Consider the following 23,704-nt stretch of genomic DNA (forward strand, 5'->3'; position numbering starts at 1 on the left):
AAACGCATTTGTGACGGATCCGCTTTTGTGGCAAAATACTGCTGATGTGAGGTGAGCCTTAGAAAGTAAAAAAAAAGAGGTAATCTTTCGTCATCTGGGATCAGCATGCTATTGGGGCAGAGTCCCTAATACCGGCAATCTCACTGCTTTACTGGATGCTGCAGTTTTGCCTAAACCATTTGTTTTATCTGTTGCAAGTCTACCAGTTCTCTGAGCTGATAATAGAAATCCTGTATAACCTGTCCCACATCACTGATTGGCAGATTTGGTTACACTGTGCATAGGCAAAAAGCTGCCAATCAGTGATGGAGTCAGGGTTATACAGAGGTCATGAATATGGAGGACTAAATAGCAGCAGATTTACAAGTCCAGAAGTGATAATCTCCTGCTGATAACAATGGATTTTATGAGATCTTCAGCAAGCATCCTAGCAAGCGATACATCACTGATATTGGAACTGACTCTACATTATGATGCTCTCAGGTCGTGTCAAATCCTGGTGACAGATTCCTTTTAAGTGTGTTTCCAGTTACTTACACGAAGACCTGATTAACAACTTTTTTTTTTTTACTAAAACACAGTGTGTACCTAGAGAAGAAAACCCACAGAGATTCATAGCTAGTGCACAAGCTTTCTGGTGGCAAACCTGTAGCATAGTGCAGCTACAGCGATGGAGGTGTCAGATACTCCCATCTATAGTTAGGGTTAATTTGGCATGTGATGTGGTCATTCAGATTTGTTTGATGGCAATTCGTTCTGCTCAATGTGTCAAGTTTTGCCTTAGACTTGGTTTAAAACAGGAAAAAGATACACCCGAGGCAGGTGGAAAGGGTGGAGCGGAGCTGAAGACCCTACCTACAGTCCCGCCCCAATGCACTGAAAACCTAGCAAACGTCAAATACTGGTTAAACAACAATTAAGCTATGGATTTCTTCACTGAAGTCATCTATTAAATCAGTATAAGGGTATGTGCCCACGTTGCAGATTTGTGTGCAGATTTTCTGCCACAAAATTGCATGTTTTGGCAAGAAAAACAGCAACAAAGCACGTTTTTTTTTAATCACATTTTTTCGGGGGTTTTTCTCGTTTTTTTCATGTTTTACTGCATGGCGATTGCGGGGGTTCCTTTGCTATACCCCTCATCGCTGACGGGTCTCTGACTGAAGTTCCAGCTGAGACATTGCTCTCACTGCCCGGAGTGGTGCCTGTGCCACTCCTGAAAGTTTAACCCCTTAAATGCTGCAATTACTCGTGGTTGCAGCATTCAGGAAGGCTCGGAGAGGGTATCGCTTACCTCTGCCTGGTGATTGGGTCCCTGTCATGCAATCACAGGGACTCGATCGCTGCCATGGCAATACTGGGTCATCACTATGACGACCTCGGGTTACTCTGCTACGGATCGCCTCACAGACCATGTAGGATGCATAGTATTTGAGGCTAATGCCTGCTTTACACGAGGCGATCTATCGTGCGATAGCATAAGCGATCGTACCCGCCCCCGTCGTTTTTGCGTCACGGCCAAATCGCTGCCCGTGGCGCACAAACTCGTTTAACCCCCGTCACACATACCTTCCGGACGACCTCGCTGTGGGCGACGAACGTCCACTTCCTGAAGTGGGAGGAACGTTCGGCGTCACAGCGACGTCACACGGCAGCCGGCCAATAGGGGCGGAGATGAGCGGGATGTAAACATCCCGCCCACCTCCTTCCTTCCACATAGTCGGCGGGAGCCGCGGGACGCAGGTAAGCTGTGTTCATCGTTCCTGTGGTGTCACACGGAGCAACGTGTGCTGCCACAGATACCATGAACAACCGGCGCCATTAAAAAATAAACGATATTTTGAAAGTAAACGACGAGTACACGACTCACGATTTGTGAGTGATACTGCGTCGCACGGAGGTGTCACACGAGACGACGTTGTGCGCTATGCCGGATGTGCGTCACGAAAACCGTGACCCTGACGACACATCGCACGATAGCTCGTCCCGTGTAAAGCCCGCATTAGTGTCAGTGCTGCAAATGCAGCTCTTACAGATCTAATCCACTGCAGTGATCAAGCACTTCAATGATTATATCAAACGCAGAAAGAATTGACATGGTGCGGTTATTTTCTGCGCACAAATCTGCAGCATGTGCACAGCAATTAAGGATTCTCATAGACTTTGGTGGGATACACTTTTCCTTACAGTATTAATTAAAATCTGCAAGAAAAAAAAACACATCAAAAACGCAGCGTGCGCACACAGCCTAACAGCACCTTTATGGCCATCACTTTATTTTAACATGCATAATCCTGATGATGGGTTCTCTTTAAGTCTGAATCCATTTTTTTTTTTGTCTAGGAATTTGATCCAGAGCAGTTTTACCATTTGTTAGAGGCTGCCGAGGGTCATGCCAAGGTGGGCCAGGGTATAAAGACTGACATCCCACGTTACATCATCAGCCAGTTGGGGCTCACAAAGGATCCGTTAGAAGGTGAATTCTAAGTTGTCTGATGGCATGTCATCCTTGTTGAGATTTGGTGAGATTTCCAAATATTGAGTAAAAAGCATTAATCTAACCTTCTTCTCTTTACAGAGATTGTTCAGCTGGATAATTATGACTCTGAATCCACCCTGCAGCAAGAAGAATTTCAAGATGTAAGACCTGTCAGGCAATCTGTCTTTCACAATGTGTTTTATCACACCATTAATTACGTTGTGATGTACATGTGAACAAGGGTTTATAAAAAAGGAATGTGTCATCAGAAATGTACCGTTTATTCAGGCTTTAATGTTAAGCATATTATTTTCCATCACTTGTGACTTTTTTTTAAAACTTCTTCTTTTTAGCATTTTTCCCTTTTTTTTCTTCCCTTGTTTCAAAAGCCGTAACTTCTTTTTTCTTTATCGTTCCTATGGGAGACCCAGACCATGGGTGTATAGCTACTGCCTCCGGAGGACACACAAAGTACTACACTCAAAACGTGTAGCTCCTCCCTCCTAGCATATACACCCCCTGCTAGCCAGTCCTAGCCAGTTTAATGCTTTGTGTTTCAGGAGGATCACACACACACATGCATTCTCTGATTTTGATTTTTGATTTTTCCTTCTGGATCAAAGATTTGGAAGAAAAGCGGGTCCAGCTGGACTCCCGGCATGTCCCTTCTCACCCCACTGTGTCGGCGGTGCTGTTAAGGTTGATTTTCCAAGGCTGGAGCATTCTCATTCCGCGCTCCTTCACCATCCCATGCTGGGGCTCTGGCTTGAAGTGGGAGCCAACACGGTTCTCACTGCTTTGCAGGAGACCGGTCTCCATCCGCAGCCCTTTTTCAGGATCCTGCTGGACGGAGCTATCACCCCCCAGGAACCTGGCAACCTGCGTCTCACAAGCTAAGTATATGAGACGTTATTACCACAGAAAGTGGTCTTTCCAGGGGTCCTTTATGTTTATTTATTGGGGGAGTGTGTTTTATGTTTGGTGTTATCGTTTCCGGCCGGTTCTCCAGTTTTCACTGGAGAACTGCGCCGATGGTGCCTGCACGCCGGCCGCATGTTTTACTCTAGGCCCCGGCTTCGCCTGAGGCCTAGTTTCGGTTTCCACTGTCTCTGCATGTCAGTCAGGCAGAGGGACAGTGTGGCTCCGCCCAGCGGCTGTGCAGCACAGGGAACGGACACTCCTCACTGAGGAAGGATTCCCTCCCCTGGCTACCTCATTTGCCGCTCTCAGAGTAGGCCCCGCCCCCTCTCCTCGCTCCGGTCACCATTTTCTCAGCGTTCTCTGTGCCTGCATAGGCACAGAGATTCCACATTGTGACGAATGGGGGCCTGGGCTGAGGGACTGGAGGGCACAGACATGTCTGTTTAAACGATCTGGCAGCCACAACCTCCGGTTTGTGCAGCTGCTTATTTTATCTGTTTATATATGCTGGGGGCCATTCTAGACAGAGCCCCCACCTCTGCAGCATGTCTCACAGAGCGAGGCTGCAGGCTGTTTTTATTATCCACTGCAGGTAGTCTCGTACGGCTGTACCGAGCTCATAACCACTGTGGCCCCTCAGCTTGGAGGCTCATTAGTGGTCCCTCCAGCTGCTCCGGTTTCGGTGGCTGACCCCTGGGTTGGCTGGAATCCTATTTCCAGGGGTCGGCTGTCCCGGCATCTGCTGAGCATGCAGCCCCCTTCTCAGGGCGTTTTCTGCTTCAGCTCGCTCAGCAAAGCTCACAAAGGACTCTCCTTCTGGGCTCAGACCCCGTCCTCCTGACAGGGAGACGCAGGGTCCCCTGTCCTCCCCGTCCCGCAGCTACGATTACGAGCTGACTCACTGGACGAGGAGGATGTCTCTACCAGGGGCTCGGGCGCTACTTTATGTACATTGATCCGTCCGTAGGTGACGCAGATGCTAATGATTGGATTGCGTCCATTATACTTGTACTGGACCTCCATCCGCCTGTATCAGGGGAGTATTCCCCGCTGGCAGAAAGGCATCAGTATACCTTTAACAGGACGAGGAGTGTGTTCCTTAACCACTCCAGTTTTCGGCCCACTGCGTCCAAGCCCACAGCCTGTCCTGCAGACCCCAAAGCGGGGTTCTGCTGCCTGTTTCCCCCTCCCATCAGAGGTGGTCAAGGAGTGTACTCATTCGCAAGGGTGGTCCCTCCGGTGTCTAGACTCTCAGCCCGGATAGTTGTATCAGTGGCTGACGGCACCTCTATAAGGATCCCACGGTACATTAATTTTGTACTGGATCTCAATCCGTCGGAGTTACCTTTCCTAGGAGAACACAATGTGTGTTCCTTAACCACTCCAGTTTTCAGGCCCCTGTGACCAAGCCCAGGGTCCGCTCTGACAGTCGCTTCCCATGAAGCGTGATTCTGAGGACTGTTTTTCCCCTGTCCACCAATGGTGGTCAAGAAGTGGGCTCATTCGCCTCAGGTGGCTCAGCCCGGACCGTTACGTCAGTGGCTGATGGCTCCTCACTTAAGGTTTTGCGGTCCGCCCGGTTGTCCTTCTGGCCAAGTCGGTATGGGGGCGGCAGGAGCTTCGTTCTCCTCAGCTTTACAGCAGTGCGGTTTTTTTGTAGCCTTCTCTGCTTCTCTGGAGGAGATGCATTCCCTCACAGGGACTCTATGCCCAAAACGGTTGCCTGAACTTCCAGACTTCAGTCTTTTCATCCTATACCATGTCTGCCATGCTGCACACCGCACTGCGGTGGCCTCGGCTAAATTCCTCGCTATCCGCAGGCTCCTGTGGCTTCGGAAATGGAAGGCAGATGCCTCTATAGAGGTTCCTTGCTGGGCTCCCCTTTGGTGGCACCAGTCTCTTCGGGACCAACTGGATGAAATTAAGGAAGCTTTTGGCGGGGAGAGTTCTTCCTTGCCACAAACCTAAACCAGGGAACCTGTCCAGGGCAGGAATCAGTTGAGGTTTCGGTGGTTTCCGTTCCTCCATCTGATCGTTCTCTAAGCCCTCGGCCTCGTCCTCTAGCTCGGCCTAGGTTCATAGAACCAAATGGCTCGAAGCTGCGTCTTCAGAAGACCGCAGGAGATGCTGCCACTGAGTCAGCTTCCTCCGAGCTATCTAGCCACGCCAACAACCTCCTTGGTCGGTGGCAGGCTCTCTCCACTTGGCGACGTGTGGTTCTAACACGTCTCCGTTCAGTGGGGGCGGGATTATATCTCCCATGGCTACAGGATGGAATTCTGTCCACCCGCCAAACAGATTTTTTCTGTCAACTCCTCCCGGCTCCAAGGCCGCCGCCTTCTCACAGGCCGTGGCATTTCTTGCAGACCAATGGAGTAATTGTACCGGTTCCCGACTGGGAACAGTTCTGAGATTTTTGCTTAAATCTATTCCTAGTCCCCGAAGAGGGCGGTGCCTTCCGACCTGGATCTTTAGCTTTTCAAGCATGGTCAGGTGTGGCGTTTTCACATGGAGTCTCGGTCTTGTTCCGTGTGTTTTTCACCGGATCAATCAAGAACCCAAGGAGATTCCATAGCAGCCATCGGCATCAGAGATGCCTATCTGCAGGGGTCAATCGCAGTTTCACACCAGCGTTGACTACGTTTTGCAATCGGAGTGGTCCAATTCGTGGCTCTTTCCTTGGGGTTAGCCACGGCCCCTCGAGTATTCTCACTGGGGCAGCTGTGATTAGGGTCCTGCACCCCTAGGGATTGGCATCTTTTGCCCTGGACGGCCTTCTTGTCGGGGCTTCATCCAGTGCAGACTCTTAGCAGAATGCTTCGCTCACTCTCGCCACTCTAACCTATTCGGGTGGCTTGTCATTCTGTCCAAGTCCACTCTGACTTCGAACCAGAGGTTCTCAGGGACGCAATTCGAGACTCTGTCGGCACTTGTGAAGCTGCTCTTAGTCGATCAGTAGTCCCTCCGCTGGCGGTCGACGTCGTTCTATCTGACACTAAATACAGGTGCTGGTCAGATGGTGGCGTCAATGGAAGCGATTCCTTGCCCAGTTTCTCCTGCGTCCTCTGAGACTGGATGTTTTCCGCTGTACAAGCGAACTCCCTCCTTCCACGGGGTGGTGGCTTCGCCACTGACCAGGGGCTCGTTTCAGTGGTGGCTTCGGCCACTCTGTCTCAGGGACGCTCCTTCCTGGCCCCGTCCCGGGTGATCCTCACCAGGATGCTGGTCTATCCGTCTTGGGAGCGGTATATCTCCACCGTGGAGCGCAGGGCGCTTGGACTCTGTCCGAATCAGCCCTCTGGATCAATGTGCTGGAAATCAGAGCTGGATTTCTAGCTCTCTAAGCCTTCACCATCTGTTGGCGGCTAGGCATATTCGAGTCCAGTCGGACAACGTGACAGCGTTTTCCTACATCAACTTCCAGGGCGGGACACTCAGCCGCCTGGCAATGTTGGCGGCTCAACATTCTTCAGTGGACAAGGGACTCCTAGTCCACCGTATCCGCAGCCCACATCCTAGATGTGAAAACTGCGAGGCAGACTATTTCAGCTGTCCAACCGTGGTCCACAATCCTCAGGGTTTGCGGTAGACACACTGGTTCATGTTTGATCCCAGTTTCGTCTCTTTACGTATTTCACCCTCTACCTCTTGCCAGAGTCCTGCGCAAGATCAGTAAAGAGGGCCGTCGGGTCATTCTCATACTCCAGACTGACCCAGGCAGGCTTGGTACCCTGACCTGCTCCTTCTGTCCGTTGGGTTGCCATGGCATCTTCCGGACCGTCCAGACCTTTTCTCAAAAGGTCCGTTTTTTCCGTCAGAATTCTGGACTCTCAGATTGACGGCGTAGCTCTTGAGTCCTGGATCTTGGCGACTTCTGGTATCCTTCCTGAAGTCATCTCCGCTATGACTTGAGCTCCAAAGTGTCCTTTGACCTTTTTGGCCTTGCCGACCCTCCTGTCCCTTCCACAGTCCGGTCTACAGCTAGGACTTTCCCTCATTAAGGGACAGGTCTCGGCTCTGTCAGTATGTGCCAGCGGCATATCGTCCGGCTGGCTCCGGTGCGCTCCTTTAAGGGCGCATCTCACATCATTCCGCCTTTCCGGCGGCCTATGGAGCCCTGGGACCTTAATCCGGTCCTCCCGGTTCCCGGAAACCCCCCTTTGCGCCTCTTAGGGAGGTTTCTTTGTTTTATCTTTCACAGAAAGTAGTCTTTCTAGTGGCTATGATTTCCCGCCAGAGAGTTCTGGCTGCACTCTCTCGGAGTCGCCCCCTTTTTTGGTCTTTTGCATCAAGACAAGGTGGTCTCCGTCCGACTCCGGACTTTTTTCCCTAAGGTGGTTACTGCTTCCACCTTATCCGGGGCAATTTTCCTGCCTTCCTTTTGTCCGGCTCCTGTTCATCGCTTTGAGGAAGCGTTGCATATCCTGGATCTGGTGCGGGCGCTCCGGATCTATGTGTCTCGCACCGCCGTTATTAGGCGGTGCACCTCTCTCTGGTGCTGACTGCTAGTCAGCGTAAGCGGTCTCTCGGCATCTAAGCCGACCCTGGTTCGTTGGCTTAGGTCGGCCATTTCCGAGGCCTACAAGTGTACTCAAGTGCCTTCCCCGCCGGGGATCAGAGCACATTTGATCAGACCTGTCGGTGCCTTTTGGGCTTTCAGGCACCAGGCTACGGCTCAGTAGGTCTGTCAGACTGCAGCTCGAATTAGTCTGCATACTTTTTCGAAGCACTACCCAAGGCATGCTCATGCTTTGGCAGACGCGGGCTTGGGCAGACGCATCTTTCAGGCGTCTGTCGCCCATTTGTGAAGTTAGGTTTTGCCTGCTTCTCAGTTGTCTGTTTATTCCCACCCATGGACTGCTTTAGAACGTCCCATGGTCTGGGTCTCCCATAGGAACGATAAAGAAAAAGAGAATTTTGTTACTTACCGTAAATTCTTTTTCTTATAGTTCCGTCATGGGAGACCCAGCACCCTCCCTATTGCCTGTTGGCAGGTTTCTTGTTCCGTGTGTCTTCACCGGCTGTTATTGTTGTAGACAGAGGTTCCGGTTCTTCCGGGTTTTACTCTGTCTCTTTTTGTGGGTGGATGTCCTCCTTCAGCTTTTGCACTAAACTGGCTAGGACTGGCTAGCAGGGGGTGTATATGCTAGGAGGGAGGAGCTACACGTTTTGAGTGTAGTACTTTGTGTGTCCTCCGGAGGCAGTAGCTATACACCCATGGTCTGGGTCTCCCATGACGGAACTATAAGAAAAAGAATTTACGGTAAGTAACAAAATTCTCCTTTTTTTTTTTTTTTTAATTTTAGCGACTACATAGATGTATGAGGGCTTGGTTTTGGTGGAAATAGTTTTTCTATTCACTGTACTGGGAAGAGGGGAAAAAGGAAATTGTGCAGTGTATATATGATAACAATTTTAATGTTATGGTGAAGAATCAACAACAAGTGGGACACAATTGTAAAGTTGAACGAAATTTAATGTTAATTTTAAATTTTTGTAAAAAATAAACTGAAAATTGGGGTGTGCAATATTATTCGTCCCCTTTAAGTTAATACTTTGTAGCGCCACCTTTTGCTGTGATTACAGCTGCAGTCGCTTGGGGTATGTCTCTATCAGTTTTGTATATCGAGAGACTGAAATTCTTGCCCATTCTTCCTTTGCAAACAGCTGGAGCTGAGTGAGGTTGGATGGAGAGCGTTTGTGAACATCAGTTTTCAGCTCTTTCCACAAATTCTCAATTGGGTTTAGGTCTGGACTTTGACTTGGCCATTCTAACACTTGCATACATTTATTTGTGAACCATTCCATTGTAGCTATTGCTTTATGGTTTGGATCATTGTTTTGTTGGAAGACAAATCTTCGTCCCAGTCTTAGGTCTTTTGCAGACTCCAACAGGTTTTCTTCAAGAATGGTGCTGTATTTGGCTACATCCGTCTTCCCATCAATTTTAACCATATTCCCTGTCCCTGCTGAAGCAAAGCAGGCCCAAATTATGATGCTGCCACCACCATGTTTGACAGTGGGGATGGTGTGTTCAGGGTGATGAGCTGTGTTGCTTTTGCACCAAACATATCGTTTGGCATTGTGCCCAAGTAGTTTGATTTTGGTTTCATATGACCAGAGCATCTTCTTCCACATGTTTTGTGTGTCTCCCAGGTGGCTTGTGGCAAACTTTAAACAATACTTTTTATGGATATCTTTGAGAAATGGCTTTCTTCTTGCCACTCTTCCGTAAAGGCCAGATTTGTGCAATGTACGACTGATTGTTGTCCTATGGACAGACTCTCCCACCTCAGCTGTAGATCTCTGCAGTTAATCCAATGTGATCATGGGCCTCTTGGCTGAATATCTGATCAGTCTTCTCCTTATTTGAGATGACATTTTTGAGGGACAGCCGGGTCTTGGTAGATTTGCAGTGGTATGATACTCCTTCCATTTCAATATGATCGCTTGCACAGTGCTCCTTGGGATGTTTAAAGTTGTGGAAATCTATTTATAACTAAATCCGGCTTTAAACTTCTCCACAACAGTATCACAGTCCTGCCTGTTGTGTTCCTTGGTCTTCATAATGCTCTCTGCTTTAAACAGAACACTGAGCCTATCACAGAGCAGGTGCATTTATACGGAGACTAATTACACACAGGTGGATTATATTTATCATCATCAGTCATTTAGGACAACATTGGATCATTCAGAAATCCTCAATGAACTTCTGGAGTGAGTTTGCTGTACTGAAAGTAAAGGGAATGAATAATATTGCACGCTCCAATTTTCAGTTTGTTTTTTACAAAAGTTTAAAATAGGCAATAAATTTTGTTCAACTTCACAATTGTGTCCCACTTGTTGATTCTTCACCATAACATTAACATTTTCTTTATCGTTCCTTTGGGAGACCCAGACCATGGGTGTTTAGCTTCTGCCTCCGGAGGACACAAAAAGTACTAAACTTAAAAGTGTAGCTCTTCCCTCTGAGCTTATACACCCCCTGGTAGCCAGTCCTAGCCAGTTTATTGCTTTGTGTCAGGAGGCATACATACAGCTGGATGAAATCATTAAAGAAGCTACTTCCATGCCACAAACCAAGACCAGGAAACCCGCCCAGGGTAGGAATCAATCGAGATTTCGTTCCTTTCGTTCCTCCAACTGGTCATCCTCTAAGCCTTCCGCCTCGTCCGCTAACTCAGCCAAGGATCAGAAATCCAACTGGCGCCCAAAAGCGCGTCCGCAGAAGACCGCAGGAGGTTCTGCCACTAAGGCAGCTTCCTCATGACTCTCGGCCCGCTCCAGCCACGTCCTTAGTCGGTGGCAGGCTCTCCCACTTTGGCGACGCTTGGTTAAAGCAAGTCTCCGATCAGTGGGTGAGAGACATCATATCTCACGGCTACAGGATAGAATTCTCTTCCAGCCCTCCAAACAGATTTTTTTCTCTCAACTCCCCCCCCTGCTCCAAGGCCGCCGCCTTCTCGCAGGCTGTGGCGTCCTTGCAGGCAAACTGAGTGATTGTCCCAGTTTTCGCTCAGGAACGGTTCAGAGGTTTTTACTCAAATCTCTTCCTAGTTCCAAAAAAGGACGGTACCTTCCGGCCCATCCTGGATCTCTAGCTTCTCAACAAGCATGTTCGGGTGCAGCATTTTCGCATGGAGTCTCTGCGATCAGTCATTGCCTCTATGACCCAAGGGGAGTTCCTGGCGTCCATCGACATCAGAGATGCCTATCTACATGTGCCAATCGCAGTGTCACATCATCGTTGGTTACGTTTTGCGATAGGAGAGGATAATTTCCAATTCGTGGCTCTCCCCTTCGGGTTAGCCACGGCCCCTCGGGTATTCACCAAGGTCATGGCAGCAGTGATTGCGGTCCTGCACCTCCAGGGGTTAGCAGTGCTTCCTTATCTGGACGACCTTCTGGTCAAGGGTCCATCCAGCGCAGACTGTCAGCGGAGTGTTTCGCTCACTCTCGCCACCCTAGCCCAATTCGGGTGGATTGTCAATCTTCCCAAATCCACTCTGACTCCGACCCAGAGTCTCACGTACCTAGGGATGTAGTTCGAGACTTTGCCGGCACTTGTGAAGTACCACAGAGCACAGGGCACTTGGACTCCGTCCGAGTCAGCCCTCTCAATCAATGTGCTGGAAACCAGAGCTGTGCTTCTAGCTCTCCTAGCCTTTCACCACCTGTTGGCGGGCAGGCACATTCGAGTCCAGTCAGACAACACGACAGCGGTTGCCTACATCAATCACCAAGGCGGGACACGCAGCCGCCTGGCAATGTTGGAGGTCCAACGCATTCTTCAGTGGGCGGAGGACTCCAAGTCCACCATATCCGCAGTCCACATCCCTGGCGTACAAAACTGGGAGGCAGATTATCTCAGCCGTCAATCCGTGGACGGTGGCGAGTGGTCCCTGCACCCGGCAGTGTTTCAGTCAATCTGCCGCAAGTGGGGCACTCCGGACGTGGACCTAATGGCATCCCGTCACAACAACAAGGTTCCGGTTTACGTGGCTCGCTCCCACGATCCTCAGGCCTTCGCCGCGGACGCTCTGGTTCAAGACTGGTCCCAGTTTCGTCTGTCCTACGTGTTTCCCCCTCTAGCTCTCTTGCCCAGAGTCCTGCTCAAGATCAGAATGGAGGGCCGTCGAGTCATCCTCATTGCACCGGACTGGCCCAGGCGAGCTTGGTATCCGGACCTGCTCCAACTGTCCGTGGAGATGCCGTGGCATCTTCCGGACCGTCCAGACATGCTCTCGCAAGGTCCGTTTTTCCGCCCGAATTCTGCGGCACTCAAATTGACGGCATGGCTCTTGAGTCCTGGATTTTGACGGCTTCTGGTATTCGTCCTGAAGTCATCTCCACTATGACTCGGGCCCGTAAGTCTTCCTCCGTCAAGATCTATCACAGGACTTGGAAAATTTTCCTGTCCTGGTGTCGCTCTTCCGGGCATTCTACTTGGCCATTCTCGTTGACGACCCTTCTGTCTTTTTTACAGTCCGGTCTGCAGCTAGGACTGTCCCTCAACTCTCTCAAGGGACAAGTCTCAGCTCTATCAGTGCTGTTCCAGCGGCGTCTCGCCCGGCTGGCTCAGGTCCGCACCTTCATGCAAGGTGCGTCTCACATCATTCCGCTTTATCGGCGGCCCTTGGATCCCTGGGACCTTAACTTGGTCCTCACGGTATTGCAGAAACCCCCTTTTGAGCCCCTTAGGGAGGTTTCTTTGTATCGTCTTTCTCAAAAGGTGGCCTTTCTAGTTGCCATAACTTCTTCTCTCAGGAGAGTCTCTGATTTGGCTGCGCTCTCCTCGGAGTCACCTTTTTTGTTTTTTCACCAAGACAAGGTAGTTCTCCGTCCAACCCCGGACTTTCTTCCTAAGGTGGTCTCTCCCTTCCACCTTAACCAGGATATTTCCTTTCCTTCCTTCTGTCCGACCCCTGTTCATCGCTTTAAGAAAGCGCTGCATACTCTAGATCTGGTGCGTGCTCTCCGGATCTATGTGTCTCGCACCGCTGCGCTTAGGCGGTGCACCTCTCTTTTTGTGCTAACCACAGGGCGGCGCAAGGGTCTCTCTGCTTCTAAGCCGACCTTGGCCCGTTGGATTAGATCGACCATTTCGGACGCCTACCAGAGTACTCAGGTGCCTCCCCCGCCGGGGATCAAAGCACACTCGACCAGAGCTGTCTGTGCCTCTTGGGCTTTTAGGCACCAGGCTACGGCTCAACAAGTCTGTCAGGCTGCCACTTGGACTAGCCTGCATGCCTTTTCGAAGCACTACCAAGTGCATGCTCATGCTTCGGCAGATGCGAGCTTGGGCAGACGCATCCTTCAGGCGGCTGTCGCCCACTTGTGAAGTTAGGCTCCGCCTACTTCTTAGTTTTTTCTGTTTATTCCCACCCAGGGACAGCTTTGGAACGTCCCATGGTCTGGGTCTCCCAAAGGAACGATAAAGAAAAAGAGAATTTTGTTACTTACCGTAAATTATTTTTCTTATAGTTCCGTATTGGGAGACCCAGCTCCCCTCCCTGTTGCCTGTTGGCAATTTTCTTGTTCCGTGTGTTATCACCGGCTGTTGTCGTGGACAGAGTCTCCGTTTGTTCCGGTTCTTACTCTGTTTTACTTGTGGGTGGCTATTCTCCTTCAGCTTTTGCACTAAACTGGCTAGGACTGGCTACCAGGGGGTGTATAAGCTCAGAGGGAGGAGCTACACTTTTAAGTGTAGTACTTTGTGTGTCCTCCGGAGGCAGAAGCTAAACACCCATGGTCTGGGTCTCCCAATACGGAACTATAAGAAAAAGAATTTACGGTAAGTAACAAAATTCTCTTTTTTATCTTTGTTTGAAGTCTGAAATGTGGGAAAAGGTTGAAAAATTCAAGGGGGCCGAATACTTTCTCAAGGCACTGTATATAATATATACTGTATATATATTATATTGGAAAATTGGTGAATGGAAAAAAAAAATTATTTACCAATTTTCTAAATTACCAATTTTCTAAGTAAATATAATTCTAAAGGTGCTATTAACATGAGTTTCTTACCAGATGGTAGCAACCCAGCCAATCCACAGCAGATAAATCAAACCATAGATGTCCATAAATTAATGTTGTGTGTTCTATGAGAAAATGACACCAGAGAAAAGTATTGAAGACTTGAAAGAAGAGAGATGCAAAAAGCCATGGAAAATCATGACCAGCTGAAATCTATCAGTAATTAGAAAGTAATCCTGTCACTTAGTGAAATATTAGTGAACAATATCAGGTGGTTCAAATGATGGCCTGTAAAAAGGTGTGTCATTACCAAGGTGCCGCAAAAGAAACATCTCATGATTGGTAAAACTAGTGAGCTGTCTCATGATCTTTGCAACCTTATTTTTGCAAAACATACTAATGTCATTGGTTACAAATGATTTGCTAAACTATTGAAGGTTCCAGTGCGTACTTTTGGGGTTATAATCCAGAAGTGGAAAGAACATCATTTTGTCATAAACAGACCATGACCAGGTGTTCCCTGCAAGATTTCAGACACAGCAGTAAAATAATTATCAGGAGAGTTGTCCAATAACCATCTGTGGAGAGCTACAGAAAGAATTGGAATCAGCATTTGGAATTGTTTGAAAGCAAACAATAAGAAATGCACTCAACCTCCATGGCCTGTATGCACGCTCACCACGCTGGACTCCATTGCTAAGCAAAAAGTATAAAAAAAAAGGGGGGGTAAAGTCCAGCTCACCAAAGACTGCCCTGCTGGTAGTATTCTGAATCCTGCGCACGGAATATGGCTCGGCAACCATCCAATATGAGGATAAAAAGGGAATTTCCAGCGCCAAGGATGATGTATAAAAATCCTTTTTTATTAGATACTGAAATATAAAAATCCAGCAGGTACAACAGGCATGTCGGATAGCTTGCAGAACAACGCGTTTCGACGCCTCAGGTCTTAATCATGTTTTGGCGTCGAAACGCGTTGTTCTGCAAGCTATCCGACATGCCTTTTGTACCTGCTGGATTTTTATATTTCATTATCTAATAAAAAAGGATTTTTATACATCATCCTTGGCGGTGGAAATTCCCTTTTTATAAGCAAAAAGTATGTTCCAGCGTCTAAATATATTTGAGCAAAGGCTGTGAAATACTGGTAGAACATATTTTCTTTATCGTTCCTTCCATGGGAGACCCAGACCATGGGTGTATAGCTAGCGCCTCCGGAGGACACACAAAGTACTACACTCAAACGTGTAGCTCCTCCCTCCGGGCTATATACACTCCCTGGATGACAATCTACCCAGTTCAATGCTTTGTGTTTCAGGAGGATACACACACTTGCATTCTCTGATATTTTTTTCTCATTTTTATTTTAATTTTAAAGATTTGGAAGAAAAGCGGGTCCAGTCTGGACTCCCGGCATGTCCCTTCACACCCCACTCTGTCGGCGGTGCTGTTAAGGTTGACTTTATAAGGCTGGAGCCTTCACATGCCGCGCTCCTTCACATCCTCTAAGAGGCTCTGGGTTGAAGTGGGAGCCTCCACGGTCCTCTCTGCCTGCAGAAGACCGGTCTCCATCCGCAGCCCTGTCTGGTCCCTGCTGGAAGGAGCATTTACCCCCCTCTCCAGGGACATGGCCCTGCGTCTCAAAGCTAAGTATTGAGATGTTTTTCAGGGGTCCCGGGTACTTTTATTAGGGGGACAGTATGTGTTTTAGCGTTACTGTAAATTCCGGCCGATTCCGGGGTTTTCCCCTGAGAACCGCGCCGAAGGTGCCTGCTCGTCAGTCGCATTTTTAAATCTAGGCCCCGGCTTCAGTTTGGGCCTAGTTTCGGTTTTGGCTTCTCTGCATGTTTTGCATACAGCGCCGCCCACCGCCCGACCAGCAGAGGGGAGGGCACTCCTCTCTGGGGAGATGTTCCCTCCCCTGTATATCTCCCTGTATCTCTCTGCCCTCCGTGTTTTCCCGCTCTTGGGCTTATACACGCCCCCTCTTTCTCCCAGCGCCATTTTCTCAGCGTTCTTACACTGGAAGGCGCTGGATGCTGCAGCTGCATACTGTTAGGCAGGCTGACGCTTCACAGGGGAGCGGTAGAATCCGGAGGGCACACAGAGAGCACGGGCTGGTAAGCCACAACCTCTGGTTGTGGACTTTTATTACACTCTCAGGCATTCTACAGGAGTGTATTCTGGCTGCAGAGCTTCCACCTCAGCAGCATGTCTGTCACTAGGAGCAAGGCTGCAAACATGTACGCTATATGCACTGCATGTAAGCTCATTCTGCCAGAGCCAAGCACATACCCACATTGTGATGCCTGTGCTAACATGGTTGTGTCTCAGCCTGGAGCCTCCTTAGGGGTCCCTCCGGCTGCTCCGGCCCCGGTGGCTGAACCCCCGGCTTGGGTAGCATCCTTTTCACAAGCTATTTCCCAGTCTTTTGCCGACTCCATGGGGCAGCTGTCCCGGACACTGCTGACCATGCGTCAGCCCCCTTCTCAGGGTGCTTCGGCTGCTCCTAGCTCTGCAGAGCTCTCAGAGCATGTCCCAGGACCCCGTCCCCCTAAACGGAGACGCAGGGACCCTTCTCCTTCCTCTTCCCACGGCTCTGATTCACGTGCCGAGGTACAGGGCGAGGAGGACTCGTTTACTGTGGGCTCAGACGCTACCTCTATGTACCCCATTGACTTGTCTGAGGGTGATGCGGATGTTAGTGACTTGATTGCGTCCATTAACTCCGTACTGAACCTCAACCCACCAGAGTCTGAGGAACAAGCCTCTCTGGTAGAGATACACCAGTTTACCTCACCTAAGAAAGCTAAAAGTATGTTTTTTAACCACTCCAGCTTTCAGACCACTGTTACCAAACCCAGGGCCTGTCCTGACAAACGTTTTCCGAAGTGTAGTTCAGATGACCGTTTTCCTTTTCCACCAGAGGTGGTTAAGGAATGGGCTCAGTCCCCAAAGGTAGACCCTCCGGTGTCCAGAATCTCAGCCCGCACAGTCGTAGCTGTGGCTGATGGCACTTCTCTTAAGGATCCCACTGACCGCCAGGTTGACCTTTTGGCCAAGTCTGTATATGAGGTGGCTGGAGCCTGGTTCTCCCCGTCTTTTGCGGCAGTGTGGGCTCTCAAGGCAGTCTCTGCCTCTCTGGAGGAGATGCATTCCCTCACCAGGGACTCTATGCCTGAGATGGAGGCCTTAACTTCTCAAGCTTCGGCTTTTGCATCCTACGCCATGTCTGCCATCCTGGAGGCTTCTCACCGCACGGCGGTGGCCTCCGCTAACTCCCTCGCGATCCGCAGGATCTTGTGGCTTCGAGAGTGGAAAGCAGACGCTTCCTCTAAAAAGTACCTTGCGAGTCTCCCTTTTGCTGGGTCCCGGCTGTTTGGGGAACAGCTGGATGACATAATCAAGGAGGCTACTGGCGGGAAGAGTACTTCCTTGCCTCAAACTAAGGCCAGGAAACCTGTCCAGGGCAGGATCCAATCGAGGTTTCGTTCCTTTCGTTCCTCTAACTGGTCATCCTCGAAGCCCTCGACCGCGTCCACTACCGCAGCCAAGGATCGTAAATCGAACTGGCGCGCAAAGCCGCGTCCTCAAAAGACCGGAGGAGCCGCTGCCACTAAGGCAGCCTCCTCTTGACTATCTGGCTGCGCCAGCAACGTCCTTGGTCGGTGGCAGGCTCTCCCACTTTGGAGACGTGTGGTTCCAACACGTCGCCGATCAGTGGGTGCGGGATATCATCTCCCACAGCTACAGGATAGAATTTTCTTCTAGCCCGCCAAACAGATTTTTTCTGTCCACACCCCCTTGCTCCAAGGCCGCCGCCTTCTCTCAGGCCGTGTCATCCCTGCAGGCCAACGGGGTAATTGTTCCGGTTCCCGCCCGGGAACGGTTCAGCGGTTTCTACTCAAACCTCTTTCTAGTCCCCAAGTAGGACGGTTCCTCCCGGCCCACCATCCTGGATCTCAAGCTTCTCAACAAGCATGTTCAGGTGCGGCACTTTCGCATGGAATCTCTGAGATCGGTCATTGCCTCAATGACCCAAGGAGATTTTCTGGCATCCATCGACATCAGAGATGCCTATCTGCATGTGCCTATTGCGGTCTCACACCAGCGTTGGCTACGCTTTGCAATTGGAGAGGAACATTTCCAGTTCGTGGCTCTTCCCTTTGGCTTAGCCACGGCCCCTCGAGTGTTCACCAAGGTCATGGCAGCAGTGGTTGCGGTCCTGCACCTCCAGGGATTGGCAGTGATTCCTTACCTGGACGACCTTCTAGTCAAGGCCTCATCCAGTGTAGACTGCCAGCGGAGTGTCTCTCTCACTGTCGCCACGCTAGTTCAGTTCGGGTGGCTTGTCAACCTGCCCAAGTCCACTCTGACCCCGACCCAGGTACTTCTGTACCTAGGGATGCAATTCGAGACTTGGCCGGCACTTGTCAAGTTGCCCTTAGTCAAACAGCAGTCCCTTCGTCTGGCGGTGCGCTCTCTGCTGAAGCACCACAGTCATTCCATCAGACACCTCATGCAGGTGCTGGGTCAGATGGTGGCGTCAATGGAAGCGGTTCCCTTTGCCCAGTTCCATCTGCGTCCCTTGCAGCTGGACATTCTCCGCTGTTGGGACAAGCGGATCTCTTCCTTGGACAGGCTGGTGGCTCTGTCATCACAGGCCAGGAACTCCCTTCAGTGGTGGCTTCAGCCCCTATCCCTGTCACAGGGACGCTCCTTCCTGACTCCGTCCTGGGTGATCCTCACCACGGATGCCAGCCTCTCCGGTTGGGGGGCGGTATTTCTCCATCACCGAGCACAGGGCACTTGGACTCCGTCCGAATCAGCCCTCCCGATCAATGTGCTGGAGATCAGAGCTGTGTTTCTAGCTCTCCTAGACTTTCACCACCTCTTGGCGGGCAAGCACATTCGGGTTCAGTCGGACAACGCGACAGCGGTTGCCTACATCAATCACCAGGGCGGGACTCACAGCCTTATGGCGATGTTGGAGGTTCAATGAATCCTCCAGTGGACGGAGGACTTCAAGTCCACCATATCTGCAGTCCACATCCCAGGCGTGGAAAACTGGGAGGCCGATTATCTCAGCCGTCAAACCGTGGACGGCGGCGAGTGGGCCCTGCATCCGTCAGTGTTCAGATCGATCTGCCGCAAGTGGGGCACTCCGGAAGTGGATCTAATGGCTTCCCGGCACAACAACAAGGTTCCGGTTTACGTGGCTCGCTCCCACGATCCTCAAGCCTTCGCAGCAGACGCACTGGTTCAAGATTGGTCTCAGTTCCGTCTGGCCTATGTGTTTCCCCCTCTAGCTCTCTTGCCCAGGGTTCTGCGCAAGATCGGAACGGAGGGCCGTCGAGTCATACTCATTGCTCCGGACTGGCCCAGGCGAGCTTGGTACCCAGACCTGCTCCGCCTGTCCGTAGAGGTGCCGTGGCATCTCCCGGACCGCCCAGACCTTCTCTCTCAAGGTCCGTTCTTCCGCCAGAATTCTGCGGCTCTCAGATTGACGGCGTGGCTCTTGAGTCCTGGATCCTGACGGCTTCAGGCATTCCCTCTGAGGTCATCTCCACCATGACTCAGGCTCGGAAGTCCTCCTCGGCCAAGATTTACCACAGGACTTGGAGAATTTTCCTGTCCTGGTGTCGCTCTTCCGGCCATGCTCCTTGGCCGTTCTCCTTGCCGACCATCCTGTCTTTTCTACAGTCAGGTCTACAGTTAGGTCTGTCCCTCAATTCCCTCAAGGGACAGGTGTCGGCTTTGTCGGTATTGTTCCAGCGGCGTATCGCCCGACTGGCTCAGGTGCGCACCTTCATGCAGGGCGCATCTCACATCATCCCTCCTTACCGGCGGCCCTTGGATCCCTGGGACCTTAATCTGGTCCTCACGGCCTTACAGAAACCCCCTTTTGAGCCTCTCAGGGAGGTTCCTTTGTCTAGACTTTCACAGAAAGTTGTCTTTCTAGTAGCCATAACTTCTCTCAGGAGAGTTTCTGATTTGGCTGCGCTTTTTTCGGAATCCCCCTTTTTGGTGTTTCACCAAGACAAGGTGGTTCTTCGTCCGACTCCGGACTTTCTCCCTAAGGTGGTGTCTTCCTTCCACCTTAACCAGGACATTTCATTGCCCTCTCTTTGTCCGGCCCCTGTGCATCGCTTTGAGAAGGCGTTGCACACCTTGGATTTGGTGCGGGCGCTCCGAATCTATGTGTCACGCACCGCCGAAAGCGGTGCACCTCACTTTTTGTGCTAACCACGGGTCAGCGCAAGGGTCTCTCTGCTTCTAAACCGACCCTGGCTCGTTGGGTTAGGTCGGCTATCGCCGATGCCTACCAGTGTTCTCAGGTGCCTCCCCCGCCGGGGATTAAGGCGCACTCGACCAGAGCTGTCGGTGCCTCCTGGGCTTTCAGGCACCAGGCTACGGCTCAGCAGGTGTGTCAGGCTGCCACGTGGTCCAGTCTGCACACTTTTTCGAAGCACTACCAAGTGCATGCTCATGCTTCGGCAGATGCGAGCTTGGGCAGACGCATCCTTCAGGCGGCTGTCGCCCATTTGTGAAGTTAGGTTTTGCCTACTTCTCAGTTTGGTTTATTTCCCACCCATGGACTGCTTTGGAACGTCCCATGGTCTGGGTCTCCCATGGAAGGAACGATAAAGAAAAAGAGAATTTTGTTTACTTACCGTAAATTCTTTTTCTTGTAGTTCCGACATGGGAGACCCAGCACCCTCCCTGTTGCCTGTTGGCAGTTTTTTGTTCCGTGTGTTTCACCGGCTGTTGTTAGTAGACAGAGTTCTGGTTTTGCCGAGTTTTACTCTATCTCTACTTATGGGTGGATGTCCTCCTTCAGCTTTTGCACTGAACTGGGTAGATTGTCATCCAGGGAGTGTATATAGCCCGGAGGGAGGAGCTACACGTTTGAGTGTAGTACTTTGTGTGTCCTCCGGAGGCGCTAGCTATACACCCATGGTCTGGGTCTCCCATGTCGGAACTACAAGAAAAAGAATTTACGGTAAGTAAACAAAATTCTCTTTTTCTTCATCGTTCCTTATGGGAGACCCAGACCATGGGGTGTATAGCTTCTGCCTCCGGAGGACACACAAAGTACTACACTAAAAAGTGTAGCTCCTCCTTCCTAGCATATACACCCCCTGGATAACCAAATCTAGCCAGTTCAATGCTTTGTGTTCAGGAGGATCACACATGCATTCTCATCTGATTTTTGATTTTAAAGAGTTGGAAGAAAAGCGGGTCCAAGCTGGACCCCCGGCATGTCCCTTCTCACCCCACTGTGTCGGCGGTGCTGTTAAGGTTGATTACAAGGCTGGAGCCTTTACATGCCGCGCTCCTTCACCATCCCTCGGGCTCTGGCTTGAAGTGGGAGCCAGCACGGTTCTCACTGCTTTGCAGGAGACCGGTCTCCATCCGCAGCCCTCTCAGGACCCTGCCGGACGGAGCACTCATCCCTCAGGGACCTGGCCCTGCGTCTCTCAAGCTAAGTATTTGAGACGTTATTGTCAGGGGGTCCCTTGCATTTTTTATTGTTGGGGAGAGTGTGTTAGTTATTTTGGTGACATTTCCGGCCGGTTCTCTGGTTTTCCCCTGAGAACCGCGCCAAGGGTGCCTGCTCGCCGGCCGCATTGTAAAATCTAGTCCCCGACTTCAGCTGCGGCCTACTTTCGGTTTCACTGCCCCTGCATGTCAGTCATGCAGAGGGACAGTGCGGCGCCGCCCACCGGCCGTTCAGCAGAGGGGAGGACACTCCTCTCTGAGGAGATGTTTCCCTCCCCTGTATATCCCCTTGGCCCTCCGGTTCCCGCTCTTGGACTAGGCCCCGCCCCCCTCCTCACTCCGGCGCCATTTTATCAGCGTTCTCACACTGATCGGCGCTGGCTGCTGCATCTCTGCAACCTGTCTGGGGGTCTGAGCTGTGGGATCCGGAGGGCACACAAATCGGTCTGGTAAGCCACAACCTCTGGTTGTGGACTTTATTATACACTCTCTGGGCATTCTGAAGGAGTGTGTTCTTACTGCAGAGCACCCACCTCAGCAGCATGTCTCACACTAGGAGCAAGGCTGTACTCAATATGCACTGCATGTAAGCTCGTACTGCCTGAACCGAGCACATATCCTCATTGTGATGCCTGCTCTAACATGGTGGTGCCTCAGCCTGGAGTCTCCCCAGTGGTCCCTCAGGCTGCTTCGGCCCCGGTGACTGAACCCCCGGCTTGGGTAGAATTGTTTACTAAGTCTATCTCCCAGTCCTTTGCTGACTCCATGGGAGAGCTGTCCCGGACTCTGCTGAGCATGCATCAGCCCCCTTCACAGGGTGCCCCTGCTACTTCAGCTCGTTCTCCAGAGCTCACAGAGGATTCTTCATCTGCTCCCAGACCCCGTCCTCCTAAAAGGAAACGCAGGGACCCCTCTCTTTCCTCGTCCCGCGGCTCCGATTCACGAGCCGATTCGCAGGACGAGGAGGATGTCTTTACTGGGGGCTCGGACGCTACCTCTATGTGCCCCATTGATCTGACTGAGGGGGATGCAGATGTTAGTGATTTGATTGCGTCCATTAATACTGTACTGGACCTCAATCCGCCAGTATCAGAGGAGCAACCCTCTCTGGCAGAAAAGCACCAGTTTACTTTGCCTAAGAGACCAAGGAGTGTGTTCTTTAACCACTCCAGTTTTCAGGCCACTGTGTCCAAGCCCAGAGCCTGTCCTGACAAACGCTTTCCTAAGCGTGGTTCTGATGACCGTTTTCCTTTTCCACCAGAGGTGGTCAATGAGTGGGCTCTCTCACCAAAGGTGGACCCTCCGGTGTCTAGACTCTCAACCCGGACAGTTGTATCTGTGGCTGATGGCACCTCACTCAAGGATCCCACTGACCGCCAGGTTGACCTCCTGGCCAAGTCTGTCTATGAGGCGACAGGGGCCTCGTTCTCCCCATCTTTTGCAGCAGTGTGGGCTCTCAAAAACATCTTTGCTTCTTTGGAGGAGATGCATACCCTCACTAGGGACTCTATGCCTGAATTGGTTGCTTTAACTTCCCAGGCTTCAGCCTTTTCAGCCTACGCCATGTCTGCCATGCTGGAGGCCTCTCACCGCACTGCGGTGGCCTCCGCCAATTCCCTCGCTATCCGCAGGATCTTGTGGCTTCGTGAGTGGAAGGCAGATGCTTTTTCAAAGAAGTACCTTGCTGGGCTCCCATTTGCTGGGTCCAGGCTGTTCGGTGAACAGCTGGATGAAATTATTAAGGAGGCTACTGGCGGGAAGAGTACTTCCTTGCCACAGACTAAAGCCAGGACACCTGTCCAGGGCAGGAACCAGTCGAGGTTTCGTTCCTTTCGTTCCTCTAACTGGTCACCCTCTAAGCCCTCAGCCTCGTCCACTAACTCGGCCAAGGACCAGAAGCCCACCTGGCGCAAGAAGCCGCGTCCACAAGGGTCCGCAGGAGCTGCTGCCACCAAGGCAGCCTCCTCTTGACTATCTGGCCGAGCCAGCAACGTCCTTGGTCGGTGGCAGGCTCTCCCACTTTGGCGACGTATGGTTTCAACACGTCTCCGACCAGTGGGTGCGGGATATCATCTCCCACGGCTACAGGATAGAGTTCTCTTCCAGCCCGCCAAACAGATTTTTTCTGTCAACTCCCCCCTGCTCCAAGGCCGCCGCCTTCTCTCAGGCCGTGGCATCCTTGCAGGCCAACGGAGTAATTGTACCGGTTCCCGCCAGGGAACGGTTCAGAGGTTTCTATTCAAATCTCTTCCTAGTCCCCAAAAAGGACGGTTCCTTCCGGCCCATCCTGGATCTCAAGCTTCTCAACAAGCATGTTCAGGTGCG

General features: G+C 51.1%; 1 protein-coding gene across 1 annotated transcript in view; it reads left to right on the top strand.

The window, feature by feature from the left end:
• MAST3 (microtubule associated serine/threonine kinase 3) overlaps positions 1-23,704 on the top strand; it is a 234,959-nt gene that overhangs the window by 134,900 nt on the left and 76,355 nt on the right. The window contains exons 11-12 of the mRNA XM_075342574.1: positions 2,344-2,476; positions 2,579-2,640. Of these exons, the coding sequence (XP_075198689.1) occupies positions 2,344-2,476; positions 2,579-2,640 (195 nt within the window). The remainder of the gene's footprint in view (positions 1-2,343; positions 2,477-2,578; positions 2,641-23,704) is intronic.

The sequence above is a fragment of the Anomaloglossus baeobatrachus genome, chromosome 1, assembly GCF_048569485.1.
Source record: "Anomaloglossus baeobatrachus isolate aAnoBae1 chromosome 1, aAnoBae1.hap1, whole genome shotgun sequence".
Classification (NCBI taxonomy): domain Eukaryota; kingdom Metazoa; phylum Chordata; class Amphibia; order Anura; family Aromobatidae; genus Anomaloglossus; species Anomaloglossus baeobatrachus.